At 34.0% G+C, this 11,301-nt stretch overlaps 2 protein-coding genes and 2 long non-coding RNA genes across 9 annotated transcripts in view; 2 read left to right on the top strand and 2 right to left on the bottom strand.

Moving 5' to 3' along the window:
- LOC143905918 (uncharacterized) overlaps window positions 1–1,671 on the top strand; it is a 7,169-nt gene extending 5,498 nt beyond the window's left edge. For both annotated transcript variants that reach the window (XM_077421584.1, XM_077421585.1), the window contains exons 2-4: window positions 1–154; window positions 699–764; window positions 1,106–1,671. The exon at window positions 1–154 is cut by the window's left edge and continues 67 nt beyond it. In XM_077421584.1, coding sequence (XP_077277710.1) covers window positions 1–154; window positions 699–764; window positions 1,106–1,466 — 581 coding nt within the window. In that variant the 3' untranslated portion in view covers window positions 1,467–1,671. The remainder of the gene's footprint in view (window positions 155–698; window positions 765–1,105) is intronic.
- LOC143905925 (uncharacterized) lies at window positions 1,672–2,483 on the bottom strand. The gene is made up of 2 exons (XR_013259368.1): window positions 2,292–2,483; window positions 1,672–2,001 (listed from the first exon to the last, which is right to left on the bottom strand). It is a non-coding gene; the product is annotated as an uncharacterized LOC143905925 (long non-coding RNA).
- An 805-nt stretch (window positions 2,484–3,288) lies between these two features.
- Window positions 3,289–8,459, top strand: LOC143905886 (uncharacterized). Of its 5 annotated transcripts, none has more exons than XM_077421537.1 (5): window positions 3,289–3,854; window positions 3,944–4,030; window positions 4,122–4,193; window positions 4,690–5,460; window positions 8,321–8,459. In XM_077421537.1, the coding sequence occupies exons 1-5, from the start codon at window positions 3,714–3,716 to the stop codon at window positions 8,348–8,350; spliced, it is 1,101 nt and encodes a 366-aa protein (XP_077277663.1). In that variant the 5' UTR covers window positions 3,289–3,713; the 3' UTR covers window positions 8,351–8,459. The 5 variants fall into 5 exon arrangements, with proteins under 5 accessions (XP_077277663.1, XP_077277665.1, XP_077277662.1 ...); XM_077421539.1 differs by having other exon boundaries at window positions 3,289–3,849; window positions 4,690–5,456; window positions 8,321–8,456; XM_077421536.1 differs by having other exon boundaries at window positions 4,690–5,456; window positions 8,321–8,456.
- Window positions 7,781–9,071, bottom strand: LOC143905889 (uncharacterized). Its single transcript, XR_013259359.1, has 3 exons — window positions 8,552–9,071; window positions 8,282–8,472; window positions 7,781–8,166 (listed from the first exon to the last, which is right to left on the bottom strand). It is a non-coding gene; the product is annotated as an uncharacterized LOC143905889 (long non-coding RNA).
- Between the last annotated feature and the right edge of the window lie 2,230 nt (window positions 9,072–11,301).

Raw genomic sequence — 11,301 nt, 5'->3', positions numbered from 1 at the left:
CAGAATCGTTATTGCCTATACGTGCGCTGGAAGAACGATACACCATTGCAGCACGCCGCATTGCTGCGGAAACGTGCGGATGCTCAAAAGAAAATCAAGTCGATTATGAAGCACGTAAGCAAGGAAACGATCAAGCTAGTCGGCTGGTCAATAGGCAAGCTTACGCACACCTCACCGGGTGTATTATTCGATTATTGTCTCATATAGATCCAGTTGTATGACAACCTGATAAGTACGTATAGAATGTGTGCCTTCTGCCATTATAATCATCTTCGCAAAGGAAAATTGTAACATGGTCATCGTATTGGATGCCAGGACCTGTCTTTGACTCCTTGAAATACTTGACAAATATCTCGTACGATGTGTTAGGATATTGTCTTGTAGAGGCATTAGCGGGTGCTGACAGGGATAGATTTAAACACGATAGCACGAGTATATCTTTGTGGCTGCAATCTCTGGCTTCGCGCAAGCTGTTATGGCATCTGTCGCTCAGTCTGTCAGGCCATTACACCCTCTAAAAGTTTGGGAGGAAATATCGCCGCAGTTCTTATTCACGTTTTGGTCTCTATCGATGTACGATTTGTACGTGCCAGGGGAAAGTTATCAAAGGGAAATCAGCAAGTTGAAGCAACTTGCAGCGCAAACCACCGATTCCAAAGACATGGTAATATTTAAAATGGTAATATTGTTTGTTTCAGATCTCTTCCATTATGTATCATCCCTGTATATGCCGTGCCTGTACCAGTTAATGAATCTGTGCCAATGTAAGTAATTTTACATGCATATATAAATACCAATCCAATTCCAAACATTTCGTAAACCTGTCCAATTCTTTTCTTGTTCCTATCTTGATTTTGGAAAAGTAAATGCATGCTAGAAGAAAATTATCAAGATATCTAGTGTGACGTTTTAAAATTGCATCCCCAATTGTCTTATAATTATGATGAAGGATTGAATAATCAGAAGTCAGCTAAAAACGGCTGATGGCTCTCGTGTAAAGTGTTCAAGCAGATTATACCTTTGTTTCATGATTATTAATCGTTTCTAGGTTTTGTAAACTACTTGAATATATATATTCCTTTTTTCATCTCTTCTTTTTTTACAGAGAACTTTACAAGCCTCAGAAGCTGCTCTTTATAGGAGATACCATGAGCGCGGCAAATTCAGTAGTACAGGATACAGACACTTTGTGGCTTAAGAGACGAGTTGGTGGAGCTAGTATCCCTACGTTGCAAAATCTCGACACAGACATTTTGGCTTATGATACGAAAGAAAATCAGGGAGATGAACAAATAATTGTATACCAATGGAAATACGTAATATTAATAGTTATTATAGTGATAGCTTTCGTGTATTTGTGTAATCATTTGGGATTGAACAGACATTCGCGCAGGAAACGTATTATACTCAGAATATTTAAAGCCATTCGAGCATTAGTTGTGCGAAGGATACCTGCGCAAATGTAACTTGATAATTTCGCACGAACCATTAATATGTATTGATAAAATGATATGTATAGTTAAGGTAATTTTTTTTTAGGAAATTGGGTATATTTAAATTCCAAGACATTTATATGCAAATTAGATATTATGTGCCTTTAAAACATACAATATGACATATGAGAGAGAGAATTTGTAGATTATACAAATAAATTATTTTGATATAAAAAAATCACATGCTATCTATTGCCTTTATTTTTTTAAGCAAATGAGATAATATAATATTAAACTTAGATTATTATTAAACTACATATTATGAAAGGGCAAAAAATGTTTAATGCGCTTCGCCGAGCGTAATTTTCCTTTTTTCTCTTCCTTTTCGCCTCTTCGTCTCCCTCTCTTTCTCTTTTGAGCATCCGCACGTTTCCGCAGCAATGCGGCGTGCTGCAATGGTGTATCGTTCTTCCAGCGCGCGTATAGGCAATAACGATTCTGGTAAGGGTAGCAGCGCGACGTCGAGTATCGTCAGTACATCGGGCGTTGATCCGTAAATGCCGCTAACCTAAAAATTACCATTTACCATGTACAATTTTATTTAAACAATAATCTAAAAAAAATTCATAAATTAGCAAGGAGCAAGCGAAAAAAAGCGTTCTTTAAAGCATTCTTATATAAAAAAAAATTGCTGTTAACCTAAAATTACCATTGTTCGTCATTTAACATATAAGCACAAAAATAGATCATTACAGCATAATTAGGTTGTTACAGCCTAATTAGTAAAAATTTTACTTTTAACAATTAAATTTGACAATTACTTTTAATTTATTTAGAAATTATCAGGATAGTACTCACCTGTGGTTTTGGCAGCTTGCTCGTACCTCGCCATCACTCGCCATACGATATAACGCACTACGCCAAAGCTTGTGCGTTACTTACGTCCACGACTACGATTGTCGTAGATTGCTACGCCATGTCATGTGCTTTTGTCTTCAAGATCGTCTTATGGAGGATTCACACTGCGTCCAATGTTCGACGTACGACGATCCGACATCCAATAGGAAATTTTTGTCTCTAATAATAAATTCTGTTATTGGATGTCGGATCGTCGTACGTCGAACATCGGACGTGATTGGACGCAATGTGAATCCTCCATTAAGTAATGTCTTAAGACGCTAAAGGCCTTCACACATAAAATGCCGTAAGGACGTAAAACGTAAGCAAAAATCGATCAATCCCAATCAAGTATTTTCCCCTACTGGGGTTACGGGCAACACAATACTTTATTGGGATTGGTCGATTTTCTTACGCTTACGTTTTACGTCCTTACGCGATTTTATGTGTGAAGGCTTTAATACGGCTCTGTGATTGGTTCATGACATCTTAAGATTGAACTTAAGAGGGTCTTAAATAACTATGAATACCGACTACAGACTTCTATATTGTTCCTACTTCTGATTGGTTGGTTACAGCTAGAGTCCTTAAATAATCAAATAAATAAATCAAATAAATAATTATTTAGGACTCTAGTTACAGCCGGTCATGTTAGGTCCGTATTATACAACTGTTGACAGTGTTGACTAAAGTTATTTATAAATGCATATTATTATTTCTTGTGACTACGGTAAGTTGAAATATCTTTTCTGTGTTGTTAAATAACTACAAAGGACTTTACTGACAATATTGTAAGTTGCTTATTTGTGCCCTGGAGGTCGATTTTGTATTTTATTGAGACAAGGTGAAAATTACAAAAGTGAACAGATTTACTAGATTTCGACAAATAAAATTGTAGATTCTCTAATGAATTTCCTCACTTTTGTAATTTTTACCTTGTCCCAAGATATAGAGGCTGCGGTCCACTTGACGCTACAAATGTTTTGAAGCATTTCTTTTCTCCTTTCTTTCAATGAAGAAAGAAGGAGAAAAAGAACACTTTGAAGCATTTGTAGCGTCAAATGGACCGCAGCCTCTGTCCTATATAAAGAGAGAAGCGCAACCGGTGTATCGGCTGCTGATTGGCTCCGCCATTTTGTCGACGAACAGTGGCGCGACTTCTTCCTGCTTTGAGTGATGCAATGTCATGTAATGTCATCTGTTCGGATATCATAGTACACAATAAAAGTTTTATACCTGGATTCTCGATAAAAATATGGTCAAGATCATTTTCTTCGAATTTTTCCGACAAATAGTAATTTAAAGACGGGATTTCTTCCTGCTTTGAGTGATGTAATTTTATAATGTGATCTGTGCATCGTACATCAAGGGAGGTTACAACAAATGTTGCATACCTGGATGCTTGACAAAATATGGTCGCAAGGTCGTATTCTTCGGAAATTTCCGACAAATAGTATTTTAAAGGCCAAGTGGAGACAAAATTTAGGAAATTTACGAATATTTCCAACATCTGCTGTGTGTGAGGTTATATAATTGAATTTGATGTTTTTTTTTTACATAACTTCTTCATAAAGAATAGAAATTCACAATTTTTTGTTTTTATTTTAATTTAGTTACATTTCAATAAGACTGAATTTGAGAAGATGAGAGAAGATGGGAAAAGAAAATTAAAACAAAATGCTGTGCTATCACTTCCCGAGGTATACAATTTCTGATAATATTAACTTATCTCTATTTCATGGATTTTATTCTTACTATAAATTCTCACTGATTTTTCATTTAACTTTATAGGAGGTACGCCAGCATTTATCTAAATTAAATTGGGCAGAGAAATCAGATCATTCTTACACAAAATTACTACCGGTAAGTATATCTTGTTTAAAATTATATTTTCTTTTTTTCGAAGTAAGAATACTTAAAAAGTATCGTGTATCCATTTTTAGACTATTATAATAACTGTGAGCTTCCACCATTGGAAACATTGAAAACAGCTAATATTTTATTGAGTTTAAATTCTTCTTCCTATCAACAGCTTAATGTTATGGTAAGTGTTAGAGAGAGAATATTCATATTATTTTTAATAATTTCTTATATACAATTATGACTTTCATCATTATTATTAGTCAAATAATTCCATCCAAACTCGTCTTTATAAAAGTTAATGTTTACGATGCTAGAACTTGGTCTAAGTTCTCGGACCGAGAAATTTGTAGCCAATCAATAAGCAGCTTTTACGGAAAAGCGACAAATTTATTGGCTATACGGTTCTCGGACAGAGAACTTGGACTAAATTCTAGCATCATGGACATTTGCCTTAAGAAATGTTTTTAATAAACTAATTTTTTTAATTTTTCCTCAGGTTAATGAATTTCAAACCACCTCACAACAATGTACTATTTCACAGCAACCAATTGAAGACAATTCGATTGCACAGCAATTAACTGAAGAGAATTTGATTGCACATCAACCAACTGAAGAGAATTCCATTGCACAGCAACTAACTGAAGAGAATTCGATTGCACAGCAACCAATTGAAGAGAATACGATTAATTTGATAAACGAACAGATGAAATTAATAACCGAACAGAAGCAATTAATTCTTAAACTCCAGGAAGATGCTAAGAAAAAAGACGAGAAAATTAGTATTATGGAACGTGCCGTCAATAATCATTTTAGTTTAAATCGAAAACATGTACATCTGAAAACAGCATTTAACCGATTGCAAAAAGAATATTTGGACACAAAAGAAAATATTTGTTCTCAAAATTGCCCGTTTTTAAAGCGGCCTATTTTTAAAGCGGATCAAAAAGCAGCACTATCAAGAAAGAGTACACGAGGGCTAAAATGGGAATTGGACACTATTAAAGAAGGTCTGATCTACAAAATGAAATTTGGTACAAAAGGCTATACGGATTTTGTGAGAAACTACCCATTATTTCCATCCATTAGATGTTTGCAGTCACATGTTCAATCAATTATTTTTGAAAGTGGAATTTTGAATCCAATGTTTGACCTAATGGAAAGTTTGGTCAAAACCTTGCACGACAAAGAGAAGGATTGCTGTTTAGTTATGGATGAGATGGCTCTCAAAGAAGATGAACGACTTGACCCAAGGACAACAAGTGGGTTGGTAAATGTACACTTCTAACTCACTCTGGTATTGCTAACAAAGCACTAGTATTTATGCTTGCTGGATTAACCCGACGTTGGAAGCAAACAGTTGCCTTCTACTTAACAAGACAAAAATCAGAAGAAGCTAAAGATGCAAAAGTTAGTAATCCTACTGGACTTGCTTTAAAGGAAATTGTTTGTACCATAATTAGCAAAGCAGAATCAATTGGGCTTTTTGTATGCACCGTGATAAGTGATATGGAATCAGATAACATAGCTATGTGGAAAGCTTTTGGTGTTAACGCAACACGAGATGGATATGTTAATTCTTCCTGTCCACATCCTGTTCGTCCTGACGTACAGTTATACTTTGCACCAGATGCACCCCATCTTTTTAAATCGATAAAGTTGATGCTTGAGAGAAATAAAATAATAAGAATACCACAAAATCTAATAGAACAAGAAAATTTGACTTCAAATGTTATAGCCTACAAAGATATAGAGAGACTATATTATTTTGAGTCTAAATTTGACTTGAAAGTAGCATTTCGCTTAAAGAAAGATAATCTTTATTGTAACAAAAAATTTTCCAAGATGAATGTATCAACTTCACGGGCTGTGCTTTGTAACCGTACAAATGTTGGTCTTAAAAGATTGGCAAATGTCACTCAGAATAATGATATGAGAACAAACTGCATGGTTTGTAGAAATAATAAATGCTTTCTTTGAGCTGGTCACAGCGAGGCATCAGGGATTAGCTTTAAGTCAGTCCAATGAGATTGTATATAACAAAGCTTTGGACCTCATTCGAAAAGTAGATTACTTGTTTTTTAAAATGGAAATTGGTGATAAGGGATTATGGAAGCCTAGTCAAAAAGGGATTAGAATATTATGTTCAAGTCTTTTAAGTCTACAAAATTATCTCTTGAACGAAAGAAACTACAGCTACTGCCTCCTAGGTCGTTTCAATCAAGATTGTCTTGAGAACTTGTTCTCAAATATACGATACCGACAACCAGTACCAAATGCAGTAGCATTTGCCCAGACTTTGAAGGTGATCACTCTAGCTCAATATTCTGTTGCTGTGACAGGATCAAGTAACGATTTTGAAGAAGGAGAATACTTACAATTAGCAGACTTTCTCAAGGAGACTCGTGATAAAACAGAGCAAAGAAATGCATTACATGTCGGATCCGATTTATTGGAAATGGCTGCATTCCCTATTCGTCAACTCACTGATGAAGATCATAAAATAATAGATGAATGGGAGACAGCAGTGATATACGATATGGCAGGGAGCGTTTTGCTAACTGTAAAAAATACCACTACTGTGTGCAATTCTTGTTTTGATGCTGTCAGGTGGCAAAATTCAGAACCGCATCCTATGAGTACAATTGTGCTTTTAAAAGAATATGTCATGTTCTCTAGGGAGAATGATGGTGATACTCATCAAATAATGGTTTCTGATGAGTGCTTCAAGGCCATTATAAAAGCAGAAATAACATTTCGTGAGGTCCGTGATCATACCACTTCATTTCAATACACAGATGTACTTGAGTACCTTGTGAATGGGCTAAAGTATGTATGGAATAATACTTCTATTCCAAATTGTCACAAAATTTGCAATAAAATACTACGATGCTATTTTCGATCTAGACTAAAACAATATGGCTTATTGAGAAAACAACAACTTTCTAATAATAATATCAACAAAAGTAGCAAGAGTGTAGCTATAGTGTCGACCGGGTCGACCCCTGTGTCGCTCGCTTGCTCCCGTCACAGTATATACAGTAGCGCAACTCTCACCACCTTTGATGTTAGTGTTGGCCAAAATGGAGTGCGCATGCGCGAAATAAAGCAGTATTCTGTCTCACTTCTCTCTTCGTCATCTCTCTCTTTCCTACTCGTTTAGTCCATTATGAGGTTAATTTAACGCAGTTGGCGCGAGATAAAAAATATTAGATATATAATAGATGAATCCGTTAATGATGCAAAATAATGATATATAAAATACTAATATATAAAATATTATACTAATAATATAACAGTATGTTATATAAATAAATAAATATATATATATATATATATATATATATATATTATATGATAAGTCAGGAATAAATGTAAAAAATAAGTATATAACATATATAATAGATAAAATAATTTTCGCGCATAAAAGTATACACTACACAAAGAAATTATGTAAACATTTTAAATTAATATAACACTTTTTAGATTAAATGTATACATTTATATATTTTTATAAAATATGTCACATTTTACAATATATTATTTATTAAATATATTATACATTTTGTGTGTGTGTGTGTAGTAATAAACTCAATTTTTTAATGATACAATAATATGTGGTCAATATATATTGATAAAATTTTTACATTTTATTTTATAACATATATGTAGATAAATTTTTACAAATAATGAATATATATTATTGAAAACTTTACTGATAATGGTAAGCTATTTCACAAAAGAAATTGCATTAATAATATTAAAAACTAATTAATGTTAAAAACTAAATATATGTATAATTCGTTCATTGTAATACTAATAATACATAAACTTCTTCTGCTTCTTGAGTTATGTGTTAATTTAAATTTAATTTTTCTAATATTTTTATAATAAATGCAAAAATATAGCTTACATATTATTGTTTTCATTTTCCATTGATACTACATCTGTTGATACTGTAGAAGCTGTAGTACTGCTGTAAAATAATATATTTTTAATTATTTTATATTACTATCAAAAATATTTTTAAGTATCAAAACTAGATTTTTCCAAATAAAGAGTAATTAAAACTAATATAAATGAAAACTTACTTATTATTGGTAAACTCTAAACATATCTTGTTGGTACAGCATCTGGATGAAGGCGAGCTCGACTTTTGACGATTTTATACTGATTTTCTTCAAAATGTACATGGCACAATCGACAATTGCGGTGAGCATACTCGGAGCCTTTTGGTATTAAATCCAATCTTCTGCATGCTTATTGAACCCATGCCAACCACCTGTGTATGTCAGAATAATTAATTAAATTACGCAAATAATGAAATAATGATGTAAACAATTATTAAAATAGTATTGTACCTATCATGTTCTTTTGGAAAAAGGAAGAAGTGTCGTTTTTCCACATTTATGGTGCTTATACATCCTGTCACTGCACACCAATGACTTTTTTTTTAACGCCTTTAATAGTTTTTTCTATTTTCTAATTCCTTCTCATAGCAAAAAATCTGAAACAAAGCTAAGATCAAAATGCTCTCAAAGAAAAGGAAACCTGTATAAAATTTATACAGGTTAACTTTCCTTTCTATACTTCCAATACACAAATCACTTCACAATCACTTCACAAATCTCTTCACAATCACACACTTTACAATCACACAATTTACACAATTTTTTTCCGACTTTTATCAAGTCACTCTATAGCTGTCTATAGCACTTTAACGCCAGGCATTTAAATGTGCCTCTAAATCCGTTAGAAAAGGAAAGACAGTAAGAAGAAAAGAGACAGAAATAGTACTTTATTTCGCGCATGCGCAATCCGTTTTCTGAGGAGTTGCGCTACTTGTATTATATTGTGCTCCCGTCGATGTCAACTCGGGTTGGGTTGAACCGGCCCGGTCAAAAACGCTAATATTAGGAACTCTAGCTTTTCTTCTCGCTGTATGAAATTGCGGCTTTAAGCCTCTTGCACAATGCCAGGCCTGCTTTCTGAAACCTTACTCGAGTTAACTCTAGTTAACTCGAGGCGTTCAAAAACGCCTAATTGACATATTTTTGGCGTTCAGAAATACGCTTGAGTCAACTTTCGAGTTAACTATTTCTACTCACGTCGAGAAGGTAGGTAGAAATTACTCGACATGCGCACATAACGCGATGTTCTCGATACGCAGTCAGGTTGGGGTGAGCGCCGCTTTTGAAAGAAAATATGACAGCGCATCAGAATAGTGTCCGTATCAAACGAGCTATTTCTTTGGTTATTGCACAAATCGCAGCTCAAACCGCTAATTTTTGGGCCATTATGAAGGAATCAGAGGTAAGTTGTTATCTACAAAAGAACGTAATAATATTAATCGGAATACAATTACTATATTAATGTCAATTTCGTTAACCCATTGCCATTATGAGGTTAGGATTGACAAATTTATACTTATGGAAAGCATTATACGTTTTTTACATATATACGAGGTTTATATAGTATTAGATAGTCTTCAATGGAGAACATTGACAATATAATTTAGAATGAAAATAATAAGTTAAAATAATAATAAGTAAAAAATAAATTAAGAATAATACAGTTTAATTTTAAGTAACATTAAAGAGAATGATTACATTTATGTACATACAACCTAATAGACACACTATTGTAATTAATAAATCAGTAAGTGAGCTTCAATTTTTGTTTACTTTAGTCAAGCGATGTATTCGAATTTAAGGAGGATGATGACGAAGAGGAATTATTTTGCCTTATAGCATTAGAAAAGGGAAACATGCCAACACGCATTACTGGATATATTGAGAATGTGGTGTCAAATTACACGTCCGTTCAATTCCAACAACATTTCAGAGTACCACTTGATACTTTTGAGGATTTACTACAAATGATTGCATGTATGCTAATAGGTGATGATAATCGACAGGGTCGTCCAGTGATTGACCCTCGGAAGCAATTACTTTCTGTAATTTGGCTCCTTAGTACACCAGACTCATATAGGTATTTATTTATGGTATTTTATTGGTATTTTATTTATGCAGACAAAAATTATAAAAGGAATAAATAATTGGCAATGTTAGATCGGAATGTTTGAATGGATCTCTGTAAGAACACTGCTTGAATTGGCACATATTCACTTTACAGTCCCGCATAAGCTACAAAACGTTGGAGAAAGATTGTGACATTGGAACGAATAAAGCTCCTCCTTTCTATTTTTAGTTCCCTGTAAAAACGTTATATGCTCCAAAATATTGATCATACACAACATTTTCTTTTCTAGATCTATTGGAGATCGATTGAACATGGCAAAGTCTTCATTGTCAGCATCATTCATTCGAGTGATTACAGCGTTGTGCAGAATTGCACACCGAATCATTAAATGGCCTCAACGAGATGAAATAGAGGAAATCAAAAAGAAGTTCCAAAAACTTTCGCATATTCCGGGTGTACTGGGCGCGATTGACGGAACATATATTCCTATTAAAGCTCCGAAAATAGATCCAGAGGTGTATATAAATCGGAAATGTTTTTATGGCATTACTCTGCAAGCCATCTGCGACCCATCGTTGAAATTTATGGATTGTTTTGCTGGCTATCCAAGCTCTGTAAGCGACGTCAGAATATTTCGTAACTCGGATATCTATGCACAAATAAATGCTGAACCGCAAGCTTACTTCCCAAATGGAGAGTTTTTATTAGGAGACAAGGCCTACCCTGTACTAACCTGGCTTATTCCCCCGTACATCGACAGAGGAAACACTACCGAAATTCAAAGGCACTTTAATAGAAGTTTGGCAAGCACTAGACAGGTGATTGAGAGATCTTTTGCGTTACTAAAAGGTCGTTTTAGAAGATTAAAATACCTGGACATGAATCGCACTGATTTGATACCTGCTACGATATTAGCATCATGTGTTCTGCACAATATGTGTATTAACCATAATGATTCATTTATAGAAGAATATGTCATTGAGGGAATGAACAATGACAACCAAGATTTAGAGCCGATCAATCCCGTACATCGAGCTATGCCTGGTGAAAATGATGGGCATCCGAAAAGAAACTAATTAGCTGAATTATTGTATTACCGAGTCTAGCTGATATAGAAATGAACTACCCA

This window comes from Temnothorax americanus, unplaced genomic scaffold, assembly GCF_048541705.1.
Source record: "Temnothorax americanus isolate GAGA-0224 unplaced genomic scaffold, ASM4854170v1 Scaffold69, whole genome shotgun sequence".
Classification (NCBI taxonomy): domain Eukaryota; kingdom Metazoa; phylum Arthropoda; class Insecta; order Hymenoptera; family Formicidae; genus Temnothorax; species Temnothorax americanus.
Note: the sequence above shows the minus strand (reverse complement) of the source record. Positions and strands in the feature narration are given on the sequence as shown.

Excerpts from the sequence above, each read along its gene's own strand:
- LOC143905886 (XM_077421536.1), top strand. The coding sequence starts at position 3,714 with ATGTTGCATACCTGGATGCTTGACAAAATATGGTCGCAAGGTCGTATT. Across the intron at positions 3,855-3,943 it reads CAACATCTGCTGTGTGTGAG|TTACATTTCAATAAGACTGA; the intron begins GTTATATAATTG and ends ATTTTAATTTAG. Across the intron at positions 5,457-8,320 it reads GACCCAAGGACAACAAGTGG|CATCTGGATGAAGGCGAGCT; the intron begins GTTGGTAAATGT and ends TTGTTGGTACAG.